Genomic DNA, 19,448 nt, shown 5'->3' on the forward strand with positions numbered 1-19,448 from the left:
TTATATTAAGAAATGTTATAAAAATACATATTAGATTTTATTTTATTGTTATAACTGTGTAGCTATAATAATTTAATTAAAATACAATACTATTATAATTTAAGAGAAAGATAAAAAAAAACTTGGTAAAAAAATTATAATACTATCAATTTAATTTACATAATTTAATATATTCCTTAGTCTATGTAAAATATCCTTGCAGAAATATCATCAACAATCCAATTTATTCCTTCTACAAGATTCTCTCCGGTAACTGCAGAACATTTATATATTTTCCAATGATGAGTTTTAATGCTAAATAATTCCAAAATTTCTGCAATATCTGACGTAGACAATGCTCCAGGCATATCTTGCTTATTTGCAAGAATTAAAAGACTTGCACCTTCTAATCTTTCTTCTTGCAGAAGTTTGTATAATTCTGCTTTACAATCCTCCAATCTTCTTTTATCTGCACTGTCAATTACCCAAACAAGCCCATCTGTTGATTCGAAGTAATTTCTCCAATAAGAACGCAATGATTTTTGACCACCTACGTCCCATATATTAAGTTTATATCCACGGTGATCCAAAGTTTTAATGTTGAAACCAAGAGTTGGTGATATTGTATCAATTGGTTCTCCACTGAGCCTTTTCAAAATAGTAGTTTTACCAGCATTATCTAAACCTCTGTAGAATACAACAATCAAATTATATTACAGTACATAACGAAGTATAAAATGTATTTATATTAAACAAGATATAATTTAAATGTAATTAACAGTAACCTCTTTTCTAACCTATAAATATAGACACACGAAAAAAGTATATATGTACATACAACATTAAAATGCGCATTTCCTTTTCTTTTTGCTTCAATTTCTTAAGTATTGTTAGCAATCCCATTGTAAACACTGTTAATTATGTTACTCAGTGCAATTTGACATATCACAGTAAAAGCCTGAAGTTAAGTAAATGCAGTAACTACAGTGTTGTGATATATTTGAAAATTTTGATAACTTAGATTGGCAAACATGAAACCATAATACTTGCCTCTACGGGCTGAAGGTGGTGCAAGCGTTGAAAACTTTACATTTACAGCTCAACGCTTGCATCGTCTTCAATAGTATTAAAATATTATATTAAATTGTGTATCAGATATCCAAAATACAAATAACAGAAGACAAAGTTGAAGAGAAGGCCGGAGTCATGATTTCTGACATCATTTCCACATTGTCTTCAGAAACACGTAAGCTGAAAATTTATACCCTATTTTGCCGATATAAATACGAATTAAAATTATCTTCTTTCCTATATTTCGGTCCTTTAAATTGAAAAAAGTAATGTTAAATTTATTACAATATGGCGTCAATACTTTTCAATGACCCTTTTCCGTATTTTAGTATTAAAGTTACGAAGCAATTTGAAGTTCCTACCAATGGCTGTGATTGGTCGTCCGTTATTGCGTCTTCACATTTAGACCAATCAGATCCATCGTTTGAGGGTGTGTTGGGTGGAGTGTGGCGAAGTGCAACAGTCCTCTTCGAAGCTTCGTTCGTTTGGCACGTGTCTGCAACAGGTAAGATTAAATTATCTTCAAATCTTAAATTAAATTGCCGATCGGTTGTTAAAAGTACAAAAAACTGAAAGAAACATCGAAGAGCAGTCTGAATTCTTGATCTTTGACATTAATTCGGCGTTTTCTTCAAAAATACGCGAGTTGAAAATTTTTGCTCTCGCCGCGAATGCACAATAAGAGTGGAACAGCAGAATCTGAATTATTTTCTCTTTTATATCGTTAAGTTCCTAAACATTATTGAATGTTTTTAGTTCTGTTTTACATAATTTGCTGTTTTTAATTTAATAACGTTCGTTCTTGAGCATCGTAATATTATTCCTGTTTAGACCTGTTCGCGTACTTGCTTTGGTATCGGCCATTAGCGGAATATACCGAAGAATGCCGAAGCAGTGCCGACCGGTCTACGATGGAAAGGAAGGTCTCGCCATTTCCCTCGCGAACGTCGAAGTGATAAGTCGTGTTGAGAGCATCCTTCTGCATAAGTAGTAGGTGAGCATTGTATCTATTAAAATATTTTGCATAAATTATAGTTCGATCGTTTATTAATGATAACTTTATTATTGTTGATTAAATTTTATTTACATAAATTCGTGTTCCTTTTTTGTTACAGATATTTGATGGATATTGAAAGGACGTCATGACAGCTGATATGGGTTTGAAATAGAATTTTGTAAAAATTTATTGTTTTGATTTATTCTAATCAATTATTAACGTTTATTATTACTTTTTTTTCATTGAGTCGTTGTTAATTGTAAGCATTTTTGATAATTAATTGGTACCAAGGTACCAAGAAAGAAAAGATTAGAGACATTTTTATTCTTTAATGAATTTATAAAAGAAGAATAATTAATTTTTCATTTTATTAAATAATTTTGACTAGTATTTTAATACATCTGTTTTAAATTAGAACAAAATTGAAATAATTCGTATTTTACTGCAAATGATTGCTTCTCTTCTACAATTATAAATTATTTTGAACAATGTATTTTTGTTAAATCGTAATAATTATATTATAATATCCAGCTTTCGATGCAAGTTCAAATTAAAATAGAATCACGTTTTTAAATCACATGCTGTTTAAGCATGATTAATTATTGGATTTTGTTTATTGAAAAGAATTTAGACAATTTATAAATCACGACGTCATAGAATTTTTAACAATGTTTAGTATGCTTACAATTTTAACAACAGAAATCCTCTATTTTAATAAAATGGTCTATTATATTTATTTAACAATGATTTTCTATTCTTATAATGTTCATTGAAATAGTTACCAACAATTATTTAAAACATTTTATAATTACGATGTAATCTAGGATCAATATTCAACTTGAATAATATTCGTGTTCGTTGAAAATATTTCACGAACACTGATATTTTCATTTACACATAACAGTATTTCCTTAATGAATGCTCAACAAGAAGAATGTTGGTTTTGTTTTGTATATTTCCACCCATCCCCAACCTCCTCACTAATCTTTTCTTCCAGGAATTGTTGTGACCGCGCGCAAGGCGGTCGGTAGAGTCAGTGGTTGTACGAGCATATTTCCAATGTTTTGATTTTTTCAAGGGTGAACTGGCCCTGAATAGAGTTGCGTTTGTACAATTAGGAATCACGTGAAAGTAGAGTCAGTGTTTGCTGCGTATTATAAAATATTTTCTAGAGCATCGCGGCTCTGATTTTTCTTTTTCTATCGTGAAAGTAGAGTCACTACAATTGTTCGCCGGAAATTATTCACGGTCGCGTTACTAGTATTTCATATCTTTATTTTTATTTTTAATTTTTTTTTTTAATTGCTCGATATATCCGGTATTAGAGTCAGTGCACCACTGAAGAGGAGTCTTGGGCGTTGCTCCATAAGAAAAGAGTGTAAGTATCTTATTACTTTAATTCATTTCAATTCAAATAGAATAATTTACAATTTCAATGTTTAATAATTGAGAGTTCTTTTTAATTGCTATAAAATCCAAATTCATATATGATTTTATTAGAATAAAAATTGATAATTTGCAAAATTAACCGTAATTCTTTTTTGTTTTATTACAGATGAATTTTTTAATTTTGCTGAGTTCCTGGATATCCTGATGATGGCTTTCTTCACGACTTCCGTCTTGGTACGTCACTTAATTGCTTTTTATTAAAATAGAATAATTTACAATTTTAATACTAGATAATTGAGATTTCTTTTTAATTGCTAATATTTTATAAAATCCAATTTTATATATAATTTTATTAGAATAAAAATGGATAATTTTCAAAATTAACCGTAATTCTTCTTTTTTTGTTACAGATGAATCTTCTCCTACAAGGCAGCCTCCTACCTGGTGTTGTCTATCCTCCTGCTTGACTGTCGGAAGAAGAGTATATCTGCGAACGGTGAGTTGCATGTTTTATGGTTCCTCTGGTGCCCAATCATGTCGTAGGACGAATGGTCCGAATCGACACGGGCTACTAGTTGTATACATGCTTGGCAAGCACAGTGACCATGGGTATGATTATACCCATGAGTAGTAACATTTTTATTGTTTCATTTCATTTAGTTCAGGCTAGGTCTTCTTGTACTCCGCGTTTTAATATCATTTCAATTCCACATATTCCAATAGATATTTATGAAATATATGTATGCTTTTAAATGTTCTTAAATGTGGAATTAGAATATTTTAATACCGAAACAATTTTATTTAGTTTGTCTATAATAGAGAACTCAAATACTATTTGACTTAGTTATTGTGATGGTTCAAAACAATATAATATTGATAGTATTATGTAATATGTATACTGGATATATATTGAGAATTTTTTTAAATTTCATTCATTCAATAGAGAAGTTTAACTTATTTAAACGTTCATGAAAAAATGAACAATTTATGTGCAAGAAGACAATTCGTGACGGGTAGATTTCCAACTCAGAGTGATCTATTTCAACACATTTTGCTTATTCTTGAAAATTCATTCTGAGGAGGGAGTTGCCCGAGGATGTTTTATTAATTTTCACAATAAATTCTTTTTTCACTACAAAGAATTCTTAATTAGAGACATTAAATTCTTTTTTATTAGAATTTTGCATTTCTTAAATTAGTGTTGCGAAAAATTTCCAGCGCGGGAGTAAATATGACGATGCACTGACTAGTATTCGGTGGGAATCCTTTTGGTTTTTAATCTCAATCCTATGTATTATTTAATTAATCAAATTAGTTACAAGGATTCCGCGGCCTGAGACCGTGAACACCATCTCTGGGAGATATACCCATGCATTACTAGGCCTTTGCAGGCGCAGTTTTAGAATACGGAACATATAAAAATATGTTACCATATTTTAAACTGTAGTCCTTTTGTCTATACTATGGGCGTCCGTCAATCTGACACCGTTGGATGCAACGTGTTGGACGGGCGGGTAGCGCTCTTAGCGAAGGGGTGCACTCTGTCCTGGCGTTACGACGTCCAGGCGGGGTGGGTGGTATGTAGCGTCTGGCGTAAGACTAGGGGGCGTGAGACCCTTCGTTGCCAGCTGATATTAGCAGTGCACCATGTTTGCGTCATAGTTGTTCTATGATATTTTACTTTTTAGTATTTGTTCTTAAAGCTTTATATTTACAAAGTCGAGTCACTTTTATTATAATATTGAAATATTAGCCCGTTAGATGTTTATGTACTAATCATGTTTGTAGATCAGGATTTTCAGGTTTAACCCCTTCCGTGTTTATTGCCAAAGCCCATTCACGTGCCCAGGTGCTACTTGGATAGGTAGAGGCAATGGGCACGATGACCTAGTTCATAAGAATAATAATTAATAAGCGGCTGGCATTGTGTTAGTATATCGTGCACGACGTAATTTCCACATATGGTGTGTGTGTTTTTAGGCTGTGGGATTGCGTCGGTTTAATAACTTTTTCATGTAACTTTTAATTTGAAATAATATTTTATTCAACAAGATGTACAATGAACGTATAAACCAAATAGTATTATTACCATTACTATTACTATATTGCCATTACTATTACCATGATTATTACCATTATTATGAAATATTCTATATCAAAGTAGTTAATTAAATTTTGTAATTATCATTATACGCAATGATTGCTAGCCTTGCCAGACGATTTCAGTGAAAAATGGTACGTACCGTAGAGTGTGATGTGAGATGAAACTCGGGTGACGGAGGCGTCCCGGGACGTTCTCCCTAGTTTAGGCTCTGCGCCCGGGTGGAGTGTATGGGGGTCGTGGAATGAATTTTTGTGAGAATGTGATTTTGCCTTTTTTAAATATAGCGTTAGGTAGGTAGGTAGTATACCTTCTGGTGTGTGTGATAGATTGTAAGTAGGTAGGGCCGGGACAGGTTGTCACAGTCTCTTGGTCGGGTAGGCACGATTTCGCGTGATCAACCTGTACCTGGAATATATTTGAAGAATTGACGATACTATCGATACGAACGGAGTATGCCGTTCGCCTTCGATTCTATCTGTACAATTTTTCAAATTTTTGGCGACTTCATAAGTCGTCATACGCGATCGCGATGGCACGAAACACACAAGTTCTGCTCGAGCACGGCACGTGTGCACGAACAACGACTTATATAAAGTCCTTTTTCGACCACGTGTCAATTAGAGTTTCGCGATTTTTCTTTTTTGTTGATTGTTTTTTTTTTGTTTTGCGAATTTGCAAGTCTCGAGCTTTAGATATAAGTTTCAGGTGGGTGGACCGCCCGAAGAAAGAAAAGGCTATATGCCGAAGCGCCCCGACAAACTGTCTTTCAAGAGGGGAACTACTAATGATTTTGCATCCTTTTGCAAAAAAGGATGGGAAATCATTATCGTTACTACTTTGTCACTGTGCTTGCTTGTAGTTGTAGTTTTGTAATTTCAGGACAAGAGGGGGCCCGTGACCCCCATGATTTTGGGCAAATCGCGTTTTCAATTTAGTGTTGCGAGTATTGACCACGGTTCAATTTAGTGTTGCGAATGAATATCGATCACGGTTCAATTTAATGTTGCGTATGCATGATTATCGCAATTTTCATTTAGTGTTGCGAACTTTAAATATCGCATCTCTTTCTTGCATTGCTTTAAAATAGAATTTAACTTTTCAATGTTGATTGCTTTAAGATTTTTTAGAGTTTTGCTTTTTAATGTTCATTGCTTTAGTGTTGCGAGTAAAAGATTCACGGTTTGAGAAACCCCTTTTTTTGCATTTTAATTGCATGTCTGTTAAAGATAGCGTTGCGAATGACATCAGCGCGATTGTTTCCCAGTGTTGCGACTTATAGATACGCGATTGCTTTACATTAGTTTATAGAGTTCCCTGCTAATTAGTGTTGCGGTAATGAATATTCGCGTTTTGCATTAGAGTTGCGATATATGATAAAATGCCCAGAAACGATCCAGTGGAGTTGCCATGGTCCATAAGGCAGCTATGGACCAGCTGCCGTGATACAGCCTTGGATTCGCTGTACCCCTTTTTTAGATTAGTGTTGCGTCTTACAAAATTCGGTAGATTTGAGTAGTGTTGCGTTACAGTTCGCGTTTTCTCTTTTTTTCTTTTTTTCAGCTTAGTGTTGCGCATAATGGAGCAGCCTTCACGCGTACGCTTTTGTACATATTATATAATTAATGATATTAGTGTTGCGAGTAAAAAATTCACGGTTTGAGAATCCCGCTTTTCTACATTTTGATTGCATGTCTGTTAAAGATAGTGTTGCGAATGACATTAGCGCGATTGTTTCCCAGCGTTGCGACTTATAAATACGCGATTGTTTTGCATTAGTTTACAGAGTTCCCTGCTGATTAGTGTTGCGGTAATGAATATTCGCGTTTTGCATTAGAAATGCCCAAAAAGGATCCAGTGGAGTTGCCATGGTCCATAAGGCAGCTATGGATCAGCTGCCGTGGTACAGCCTAGGATTGGCTGTACCCCTTTTTTAGATTAGTGTTGCGTCTTACAAAATTCGGTAGATTTGAATAGTGTTGCGTTACAGTTCGCGTTTTCTCTTTTTTTCTTTTTTTCAGCTTAGCGTTGCGCATACTGAAGCAACCTTCACGCGTACGCGTGAATTTGTACATATTATATAATTAATGAAATTAGTGTTGCGAATGAATTCGCGATTGTTATTAAATTTTTTACTGTTTTGCATTTATTAAATTAGTGGAAGTAACTATGACTCACATTCGGTGGGAATCCTTTTAAGGATTCCGCGGCCTGAGACCGTGAACACCATCTCTGGGAGATATACCCATGCATTACTAGGCCTTTGCAGGCGCAGTTTTAGAATACGGAACATATGAAAATATGTTACCATATTCTAAACTGTTGTCCTTTTGTCTATACTATGGGCGTCCGTCAATCTGACACCGTTGGATGCAACGTGTTGGACGGGCGGGTAGCGCTCTTAGCGAAGGGGTGCACTCTGTCCTGGCGTTACGACGTCCAGGCGGGGTGGGTGGTATGTAGCGTCTGGCGTAAGACTAGGGGGCGTGAGACCCTTCGTTGCCAGCCGATGTTTTGTCATAGTTCAGAATGTTTGCAATTTTGAAATTAGTGTTGCGTGTGATTTCGGTTTGTTTTATAGGGTTTGCTTAGGGATTGCTCTTATGGGCAGTCACACTTTTCTTTTCAGGTTCCCTTGTACCCTCCCTCGCACTGCCATGCCCCCATTCTTTTTTCTTCCCATTTTTTAATTTTGAAAATTTTGAGCATTCGGTTATTGGAAATACTGTTAAATAATATATGAATTTAATGTTTTCAAGATATTATTAGATACGATAAAGTTTTAAAGAGATCTTTATTCAAAGTTTTATTTAAAATGGATGTTCAATTTATTTTTTGATCATTGGTGATAATTTATTTCAAGGAATATTTGTTCATTCGAGATAGCGTATTAAATTTTTATTTTACTTTATTTAAACAAAAGTAGTGGATAATTGTTGTTCCAGTTGTTCAGTTTTCATTTTTGATCGTGATGTTTCGTTTCAAGCTTACGGAGAAGCAAATTAATTTATTTTTATAAATCTTCAAATTCTTTTCCTGAAAAGCAAAGTCCACTCGCGATTTTCTTTTCAGTTTTTCCATTTACAATAAATTTGCATTGAAAGGTGTATTTAATAATATAATGCAATAAAGTCGAGTAGAGTCGTGGTTGTACGTACTGTATATTGCAGTAAAAGGCAGTTGTTTCAATTAAAATGTTGTGTGCTATTTGTCGCGAAATGAACGAATATTAAATACAATAAAATGAAATAATTAATGTTCTTAACTCAAATATATATTTTTCTGAATTTTTTTCTCTTTATTTTGGTACTGAAGTTTGCTTTAAATTCATATTTCGTATCAAATTGATTTTGAATTATTAACAACCACTCTGACTTTTATAAAATTTTATTGTTAATAATGTATCTTCTTTCCAGCTATTAATTTTTCTTTGTCTTTATCTGGATCCAATTAATCAGTTTCTGTTACAGAGAAATATCTTTATAGGAAGTATGAAACAATAATATCGGATAATCGACTGGAAGAAATGTAATATAAAATCTAGTGTCCATAAATGGAATTCAATGGATCCAATTAAGTAAAACGAGGTGAAAATGATTGAAAAGAAAAAATGGTTCTTATAAGTGGTAATATTTGAATCGTACTATTTTCAGGCAGGTTGTAAATTTATGATTAAGGCTACATGAGTCTCATTATTTTCTTAAACTATGTTTAATCCTTTTCAGTTTTATTTCAGGAAGTGTTCTGGTGAGGACAACAAAATCAACAAATTCATTGGACTTATTTATGTATATGGTTATTAAGATATAATCGTCAAACACTGCAGTGTTTAATTAGGAAGAGTTAGATTTAAGCGAATTTTTAATATAATTACGAGCGCTCGTATAATCAAGTATTCTTAGTAATATAAGTATGTAGGACAAATATGCAATTGCATATTTATTAATTACAGATCTGTAATCAAAATCAAAATTAAAAAATGTTGCGATAGGAATAAAAAGCAAAAATCTACGTAAATATATGTATAGATAAGTAGAGATAGGTAGGTAGTGAATAAAAATAATGCTCCTTTTGTTGTTCGTTTGCACAACAGTCAAAAACGTTTTGCAAATGTGCTTCAAGAGGATGATGGTATTGAATAGAAATAAAAATTTGCATAAATGGAGGGTGGATGGGATGAGGTAGGGCGGGTCTCCACCCGCAGCAACCTCCCCGTGGTGAGACCTGGGCAATCGTTATTCTTTGATGACTAATTAATAGCTGTATCATTATTTCTATGGTACATTTATTAATTATGCAGCAAATAATACGAGCGAATTGGCTGCGAAATTCATGCTTTTTTCTCTATTTAATTTCTCTTATATTTTTCTCAGGAACTATGCCTTTCTGAAGTATACCACATTGCAAATACAATTTTACGGAAAGAAAATTAATAATAATGAATGCATGGCCAATATTGTTTAATTACGAACTTATACATATAGCTATCGTAGCATACGTGTGTGATTTAGATATATTCAAAAAGTGACGTAGTATAGCATACCGTTAGTTGGATGCATTTACTGAGGTGGCGTTTAAATCAGTTTCTGTTCAGCCTAACTTGCAATGAAACGTGGGCTGTTTTACCGACATGGAATTCGAAATTCGGCATCGAATAACGATCGCCATCTGCTATATCCTGGTATATAAATGTGAAATACTTAGCACTGCAACAGTCTAATGTACGTCGAAGGTAATAGTAGATTGCGGTAAAAGAAGAACTGGTAAAACAGGCACGATGATCATACCAATCTCATCTGGGGGTGTCCCGGGACCCCCTAAATCATGATCCCTCGAAAACAAAGGCATGTCCAGTATTTTGTATCTGTAGTCGCTGACTCATAGAATGTACTCCAAAGAAACTTTGTATTTTTACAATTTTTTAATTATTGTTGCTTGTTTCATAATATTGATTTTGCCATATAATTTTTCCCTTTCACTTAAGTAAATATATCCCTTCATTTGTGACAAGCATATAGAAGTATTGGTGTTTGTAAACAAGCAGTGAAAATTAATGAAAATGATAAACTTGTCTTAATACAGAACTTTTCTTTATTGTGAAGAAGTATCGATAAACATGAGTAACATTTACATACAAGAACCACCCACTACGGGTAAGGTAAGTATCAATTAAAATTATTTTAATATATTTAATAATATAACTTTGTTTTATTATAAATAGGTGATGATGAAAACAACAATTGGTGATATTGATTTAGAATTATGGACAAAAGAAGCTCCCAAAGCATGTAGAAATTTTATACAATTGTGTATGGAGGGATATTATGATGATACTATTTTTCATAGAATTATTAAAGGGTTTATAGCACAAGGTGGTGATCCAACGGGTACAGGTGAAGGAGGTGAAAGTATATATGGACAGCCATTTAAGGTATGCAATTGTTGAATACGAAACTAATATTCTTTTTTATTGAACAATGACTATGAAATGTACATGCTTTAGGATGAATTTCATACAAGATTACGTTTCTGCCGGCGTGGTTTGCTTGCTATGGCTGGTGCTGGCAAAGATGATAATGGTTCTCAGTTCTTTTTTACTTTTGGTCCTACACCAGAATTGCAGAATAAGCATACTATCTTTGGCAAAGTTACTGGAGAAACTGTATATAATATGCTAAAACTTGAAGAAGCACTTGTGGATGAAGTAAATTTCAATAAAGAAACTTACAATTAATTATAGAAAGACTGATAAAAAATATATTTTTATGGTTTTAGAATGATAGACCTCTTTATCCTCCAAAAGTTATAAAGACAGAAATATTAAACAATCCATTCTCTGATATTGTACCAAGAGTAACAACGACAAGTGAAGAAATAAAAGATAGTACAAGAAGTAAAAAAACAGGAGTGAAGTAAGATAAGCAAACGAATAGAATATTTATTTAGACTCATAATATCCCTTGTAACACATTTTGTTGTAGAAACTTTAATCTTTTGTCTTTTGGAGAAGAAGCAGAAGAAGATGAGGAAGAATCTGTGACACTGAATAAACAGTTGAGTGGTAAAAGCAAGTCAGCTCATGACAATTTAACTGATCCAAAATTAAGCACTCAAACAGCTGTTGAACCAGCTGGTCCTCCGAGTAAAAAAAAGAAAGAAGATCGCAGTAGTGATTGGGAAAGCGATGACGAAGTAAAAACTACAGAAGAATTAGAAACTATAAAGAAGGAAAAAGAGTGGGTATATTATATTTAATATTTTTCGTTCTTTTGCAATGTATACATTTATATTTTTAGTGCAATGAAGGAAAGAATAAAAAGTAAATTAACAACAAAGAAAGACCCCAAAAAAGTCGAAACTTATAAAGTAGACGATGTTGAAGATGACAAAGATGAAGAAGAATATTACCTTGGAAAAGATAGAGATCTAGAACGCAAAAGAAAGGCGTATGTATCTTGTAATCTTTTACAGACTATCAGAATATTGATAATTGTGTGTTATACAGGGAGGAAATAAGAAAAGAAATTCGAGACTTGAAACGCGATGTTAAAAACGAGAAGAAAGCTAAAGAAGCCGATAAAAAGATCCAACAGGAACAAGAAGAAAAGAAGGAGAAGAAAACGGAAGTTATGAAAAAATACATCGAAACTCAAGAGAAGTATAAGGAAGCAAAGTTACAAATGCCTAAAAAGGGTAAAAGCCGTGAAGATTTCACAATGGCTCTATTAAATAAATTTAAATCTAAGCTTCAGAACGCTAAGGAAGTTGTAAAAGAAAAATCACCAGGATCGCCAAAAGCGGAAGATGGTAACGAAGAAGATTTTGATCCAGCTGATGAATCTTGGATGGTACATACATTACAATGCGAAGAAAAAGTACCAATTCTGGCTAAGGATGCAAGTACAAAAGATGATGATTGGTTTGAAATTTATGATCCTCGAAATCCACTTAACAAACGACGAAGAGGAGAAAAGTCATCCAACTCGAGGGACGATAGAAATAGACGAAACGATTCTCGTCGTAAATAACATTTATTATAAATAATACAAAATTATTTTAATTTATTGTACAGAATTATATTTAAAATTTATGTATGATACATTAAATGCATTTTCTTCTTTTAAATACAAATTGAATTAGACATTGACATACCTTCTATCTAGGTAATACTACCTATAAAATGAGAAAATATTAAAGTAGCACTGTAAAAAGAATATTTAAATATCTGTTTTTGATATGGTGTAGTTGTGTTTATTATACTATGAGAGATAACTAATATGTTTATGGCGAAGTTAGATAGCGACAGTAGCATGATTTTGTGCAAATAGAAAAAGTATAGATCATCGTTTATACTGGCTACAGTAAAATTGATAAGGCGCTGATACAAAGCATGGCGTGCTCCTTCACGGATTCAGTCGATCTGTTGACTACGAACGATATACATCGTGTATTTATGTTACTTCGCGATTAAATAAACGTAATTAATTGCTTTATTAGACGAATTGTGTACTATAAGAAATACACTGCTATTACAGGGGAAGGTTTAAATAATCTTTTCAATAATATCAAGAAGCTCATTTAGACAATACAAGTTTTCTAAAAGTATTCAGAATTAAATACTTCAAAATACGCAAAGTTTCACTGATAAATGATCAGTATATTTAATTAGTGATAGTGAGTGTTACTAACAGTGATCCAGAGAGTGTTTTATGCTTCACCTTCACAGAGAGAATGTCAACGACGCCATTAAAAATAGATATAATTGGTATGGATTTGTTTCTTTGTTTATTAAAAATGAAAATATATACATATATTCGATGTTACAAATTGTGGTATCATTTAAAAAGTTGTTACTGTAGTTTGTACTCGAACTTCAGTTGTTTATTTCTGACTGCTAATAAAAGAATAAACTGCGTATTTAATTGATCGATAAATCTGTCGCAATTATTGCATCTTTATGTCTCTTCACCTGTTTTCTTTTGCAACTCACGATGTATTATATATACATACAGAGGATAAAGAAAAGTATTTGCGCAATTTACATTCTTACAATTATTTTATTTAAATAAAGTAAATATTATTGAAGTACCACAAGCATATTAATTCTTATTATTAATCATAATTAGCTGCATGTGTCAATACTTGTTTGATCTACTACATGTATGTATATCATAAACGCATACAATTATCTACACGTGTTATCGCGAAGCGAAGATTTAAACATGGTCCATCAAAAATTGTATTAGTATTGATAGGTGAATTAACTGATTATGCAATGTTATTATTTATTTAAACGGCCTGTACAAAGCAGCGTGGAAAAGATATTGCCCTTTGAAATCGAATATAATACATTCACTTTTATATTCTCCTTTGATTAGTCGTAATAATAGTAATATATTAATCTCCCTTGACAAGATAGAACAGGTTTTTATGTTTGTCATTATCTTGGTGAATCTGTACTGAGTGTCTAATTTTAATTTATCTATGTAATTCTTTGATGTACTATTTATTATTCAAAAAATGCTCTGAGCAGTATTTATTATGGTAGAAAGTATTAGGGTGGAATATTAAAAATTTTTTAATACTTTTTTACATAAAATGTTTCAGAGAACCAACCTACTTAAATAAAAAATATGATTTCACTTTAAAAACAAAGATTATTGCGAAATCTCTGAGGCGCCTTTAATTAACTTTGGAACATTTTTTGAAAAATGAACAGTTCAAAAATCCATTGTACGTATGTATACATTAAAATTGAACACTCTGTATATAAGAGTCATAGCGTCTACGTATGTGTCATAGGAAATATAACAATCCGAACGTTGTAATCAAATTATACTATGTCTTATCGGTCAGTAAGTAATGCAAATATCGCTCAAGTGTTCAACGAATTCCAGAATTCTTTTTTTTAAACATTCCATATCATGAGATAAATGGATTGCATGGAACGATGTTTAAGTCGCAATTAGCGATATTCATTTCATTAATATCTATTATGTTTTTTCTATAAACATAAGAGTTGGAATTTGATGGAATAATGTAGTATAGTGGTTGTAGGTGTGGGTTATCATGTCCATTAGATACAAAGGTGAACGATGACGTCGATGTCCTCTTATTCATTGAATCTTCTTCGCTCGTGGCAAACTGTACTAATTTAGATTATGAATTAAAATAAAAATTTTCTAATCTAGCAAGATTATAATCTTAACACGTGTCCGGTGGTAGTTTTAAGTACATAAAAGATGTATAAAATTGACGTTAAAATGATTCTTAAAAAAACAATAGATATTATTATTAATTAGGTCATTCAATTAAAAAACGAATTTTTTCCTTGTTTTCGTGATTTCGCCCCTCTATCGCTTTCCTGAACGCGTTGAAGATTTTATTTTTAAGGAAAGTCAGGAAATTTGTTATTGTTTCAGAATAGTTTTAAATTCAAAACATTATTTTAGATGGTGAAATAAAATGATCTATCAATTTTGAAATAAATCGCGTGAAAATTAAAGATAATCATTTAAATGCGTTTTAATAATACGTCACGGTACTTTCAGTCGTGCATCGCTAAAATAAAATGTTTTGAATCTCTTAATGAATAAACATAAATGGAAATGTAGCTGTTACGAAAGCAGTCTTACGATTAGTGACGCACTAATCGGATGACGATGTAATCACACAATTCAGCAAAGAAATGAAATATTTTGATTGCTCGATCCAGTTATGATTTATTACATAACACAATAAATAAACAGTTAAAGTAATATCTTGCCAATCGTTTATTTACCTTCAGGTAACGTTTGCGGCTTATATAATTGGAATAGATAAGTAGGATTACGAGTTACATAAATTTAATTAATTATTTGATAGAGCAGGCTGTATACAAGGTGATAGAAAAGTAGGTGATCAAATTGCTTTTTAATAAAAAGGGCTATACTTATTTTTTGTATCATTTTGTATCCATATCAAAAGATCAATTTTGAACAAGAAACTTTCATAAAAGTTTTACAATTCATAGAAGAGAGTACGCGTCCGCGAGACTGGGAGCCTCGTAGGTTGCAGTACAAGGTGCCACTGAGACTCTTACGATTATGTGTATTGGGAATGATCCTTCCTTCTATACTAGTAGCAGGACCGATGTATTTGCGATATCGTGTTTATTCCGAACAACTGTATCCCCTAAGTGTCTCTGATCAGAGACTGATCGACGCAAAAGTATCCACCACTTGGTGCCAGGTAGGTAATTCTACCTAAAACTCCATTATACTTCGCAACAAATAATTATCAAAAAACAATTATTCTCAGCGGCAAGTGATCAAAGTAAACGCGACTTTTAACGCCTATTTGATGAACGACGAGCCAAAAGTGAAGAGTGAGGTGTTTCCTGTGTCTATGACCAGACACTTGATCCTGGAGGACGACATGAAGGAATATTGGGGGTTTTATCTTCTTCGTGGTAGCACGGTCACTGTTTCTACTTGTGTAAGGTATTACGAAGGATAATACAAAGCTAAGAATAATTTGATCTAATAAAAAATCATGTGTGTTGTAGATGGCCTGGTGCATCTCTGACGATTATTCGTGGACATAAACATCTTCACGAATGTGCCTTCATTGGGGATGATAGCAGTGAAGAGTTGGAAGAGCTACTGGAAGTTGCTAAAGAGAATGGACTTCTTACTGTTAATGGGACTGATGAGGTATTAGGATGAGGATTTTTATACATGGCCCACCTTATATATTTTGAAATAATTATAATATCATAGAATCTGTATATTTTTCATAGCGCGAAAGTCCTAGTAACGAGCCAGAGAAGATGAAGAGGGCTCACCAAGGGGTACAATTCCATCACAAGGGCCACGCTAATCTCTTCAACAGCTCAAAACACCTTACCAATACCCTGAACCATCATTACAACAGTCATGAATTGGATGCCAAAGCTATGAGAGCGATTCTCAGCGAATTGTTCGCTAAAACTCTGGACACGAAGAAGAAGCAAAAGGAGAATCCTCATCATCATTACGAAGGCACCTTCGTAGAAGTCGACAATATTGATAAACCACCTACTCAATATTCATCAGATTTAAAAGACCAAAAGACGAAAACGAATAATCAGATGGAGAATAAATTGATAGAAACTTTGGAAGAGGTTTTAGAAAAACATGAAGCTTCTGAGAAAGTAGCTTTACCTAGTATCGTGAAGAATGAAGGAGAAATATTGGAGGTGCATGGTAAACTTGAACATGGAAGTGTTGAGAAGAATCACACAGTTAAAAAAAAGATAATTAATGAACCACCAGAACCTACATCTGCAGAAGTATTCCAGGATGTTTTAAATAAAATTAATTCTCTGGGTTTTCGTGGTAAGAAGATTCTGAAGAAGTTGATGGATGAGATCGAAGAAAAAGGTCCTGAAGGTGAAACATTACGAAGAGTTGTGAATGAAACGATGAATAATAAAAAATTGTCAGATGCTGAGAAACTTAGAAGACGAAGAGATTTGATTCTGTCCTCGCCTCTTAATAAGGAGTTGAATGAAGATGATGAAGACGACGATGCTGCCATTGAAGAGGTAAAATAATCTATTTTCAAATTACCGAATTACTAAATTTCCAAATTTTCAAAATACCAAATTACCAAATTTCTAAATTTCCTGCCTTGAAATCCTAAGCACTAATGTCTTAAAAAACAAGGAAATAATAATACCGTACAATTTCTACTTATCAACAAAAAAGAAGGCGAAAGTAAACTCTAGATTATTGCAGAAACTTTTCCGTTTGTTGGAGTTGAGAACGGCAAATTTTCACCGGCTTGTTTAATAACAAAAATAGCTGCACGGAGTATTAAATGCAGTAAAGCCTAAAAGCTAGGTTAAACGAAATTGTGGTGTCATGAGATGTTGTTTAATCGTTTATTCATCGTAGGCTAAAGTTAATTCGATTGCAACGTGCACAGTGTGTTTGGTTTTGTAAATATCTTGACGTCAAATACATCAATGATAAGAGACCAATTTGATAGATCATAATCAAAGCTTATCGCGCGACTTAGATATTTTAGAAGCTCGCATTGTTCTCATTAAAGGCTAGTAAGTCACTTTAATTATCTGCCTCGATATCCGCTATTTAGTCGTGTAGATTTCCGTCCGCAATTCTTATCAAAGTATTTTCAAGACGATGTTAATATTTACTCAATACAATTCCACCGAAAAATTGTAATAAAAGAGAGGGGATTTTATATTTGGAGAACATTGTTTGGTTCCAATCTAATCTTATTGGTATTAATAGAGTACTGTTTAAAGACTCTAAAAAATTTCTTTATATTTAATGCAGTGGGACCTTGTTTCAAAATTTAACAAAAAAAAAATAACAGAAAAGTATTATTTAACGAACAACATTACTATGTACTTTATTATTTCTTGTACATTAGGATATGTTGCACCCAGATGGAATAGCCGAAGACAGAGGCACAGTGAACGAGACAACGTTAAACGACAGAAGTAATTCGGAATTCTGGAGCTCTTTCAGCAGTTCCGAAGAACGTCTTCTCGATTGCAAAGGGTTGATCCTAAATTTACCCCTAACACCCCATCGGCATTGTACTCCGAAACACGAAAAGGAACACTTAGCCGCTTCGTTTGCCAACACGGTTACGTACAGGTGTGTAGACAGGTTTATAAATATTGATGAACTCTCGAACGAGATAAGGAGAGATAAGCTTTTAATTCTAACTAGGTAAATATAGATTAAATTGCTGATGATACGAAGAATTTTTTCGAGACAATGGTCCGACCTATTGTTCTTCTACTTATCCCATGGTTACTTGGTTGTTTTGATTCATTCATAAATATATCCTAATTATCGAAGAATATTGATTTGTTTTATAGAGTACCCATGAACGGATACTATTTCTTCGTCTTCAACTCTGAGAACGAGATCCAACCCAACTACCTGCGGGTACGTTTCGACTTGCTGAAAACAGTCTACAACATCTCGAATCCGGTTCACGCCTGTCAGAACAGTACAAGCGAGTGTTCTTTACCGTTCAGAATTTTTAGTAACGAAAGAACTGTTTTGGAATTGCCATTGAGCGGCAATGATTCACAGTGGAATGAAGAATACGTGGTGGTATCAACATGCGAGCCTAGAACATCTGTTTACTTGCTCTGCATTATATCGGTTCCTTTACTCATCCTCCTATTTGCTTTTCACTGACAATCGCTTTGAATCAGTAGAAGATGAACAACAGTATTCAGATTTCCACGATGGTGAACGATGATCACTTGTAAATATTACTTAGCTTCAAGGCGAACAAAGTGGGAGGACAAAGCGTTTGTCACGATTACGATTGCTCAACAGTATTTGAATTGGCAGAGGAAAATAGTGAGGTTTTAGTTGATAATGAAAGACTGTATTATTAATGAGTTAAAGAAAGATTCACGTTTCAAAAAAATATTGAAACATGTGATAATGACAGTCTAGGTTTAAGTGTACTATGTGATATGTACTTTTGAAGGTAATTAGTATTTAGTCGCTTGTTTGAAAATACGCTTGATAGATTTCTTTTTTTAAGTTGTTTGCGATATACTAATAGATTAGGATCAATTGATACTTATCTCTTACGTCAACGAAGAGTTAAAAGTTTTTCTTTTGCTATCAATTAAAAATATCTCCACTTGTACATTTCGTTCTTGTTTTATCTTCAATGAATGACATAATTTCGATCGCATTTGACTAGTTTTAATCAAATTACTTTAACAAGTGTTTATATCAAAATATTCCATTTATACAGGTATTAAATGCTGTCGATCGAAATCGAATATTACAAATTCATATCAGAGAATATTATTTTATTTACTGCAATTCTACGTCCTTAATTTATTGCATCATTACATTATCTCGATGTAAATCTACGTTTAGG

The 19,448-nt window shown here is 33.1% G+C and overlaps 3 protein-coding genes across 3 annotated transcripts; 2 read left to right on the forward strand and 1 right to left on the reverse strand.

Annotated features, from left to right (window-relative positions):
• Window positions 1–118: 118 nt before the first annotated feature.
• Window positions 119–973, reverse strand: LOC114875332 (ADP-ribosylation factor-like protein 2). The gene is made up of 2 exons (XM_029185490.2): window positions 818–973; window positions 119–666 (listed from the first exon to the last, which is right to left on the reverse strand). The coding sequence occupies exons 1-2, from the start codon at window positions 880–882 to the stop codon at window positions 177–179; spliced, it is 555 nt and encodes a 184-aa protein (XP_029041323.1). The 5' UTR covers window positions 883–973; the 3' UTR covers window positions 119–176.
• Window positions 974–10,393: 9,420 nt separating this feature from the next.
• LOC114877552 (spliceosome-associated protein CWC27 homolog) lies at window positions 10,394–12,636 on the forward strand. The gene is made up of 7 exons (XM_029190251.2): window positions 10,394–10,695; window positions 10,759–10,968; window positions 11,041–11,241; window positions 11,313–11,449; window positions 11,519–11,773; window positions 11,834–11,983; window positions 12,043–12,636. The coding sequence occupies exons 1-7, from the start codon at window positions 10,654–10,656 to the stop codon at window positions 12,563–12,565; spliced, it is 1,518 nt and encodes a 505-aa protein (XP_029046084.2). The 5' UTR covers window positions 10,394–10,653; the 3' UTR covers window positions 12,566–12,636.
• Window positions 12,637–12,730: 94 nt separating this feature from the next.
• LOC123988545 lies at window positions 12,731–19,360 on the forward strand. The gene is made up of 7 exons (XM_046289009.1): window positions 12,731–13,302; window positions 15,550–15,767; window positions 15,837–16,018; window positions 16,084–16,231; window positions 16,318–17,103; window positions 17,958–18,187; window positions 18,415–19,360. The coding sequence occupies exons 1-7, from the start codon at window positions 13,269–13,271 to the stop codon at window positions 18,740–18,742; spliced, it is 1,926 nt and encodes a 641-aa protein (XP_046144965.1). The 5' UTR covers window positions 12,731–13,268; the 3' UTR covers window positions 18,743–19,360.
• The last annotated feature ends 88 nt before the right edge of the window (window positions 19,361–19,448 follow it).

Source organism: Osmia bicornis, chromosome 15 (genome assembly GCF_907164935.1).
Source record: "Osmia bicornis bicornis chromosome 15, iOsmBic2.1, whole genome shotgun sequence".
Classification (NCBI taxonomy): domain Eukaryota; kingdom Metazoa; phylum Arthropoda; class Insecta; order Hymenoptera; family Megachilidae; genus Osmia; species Osmia bicornis.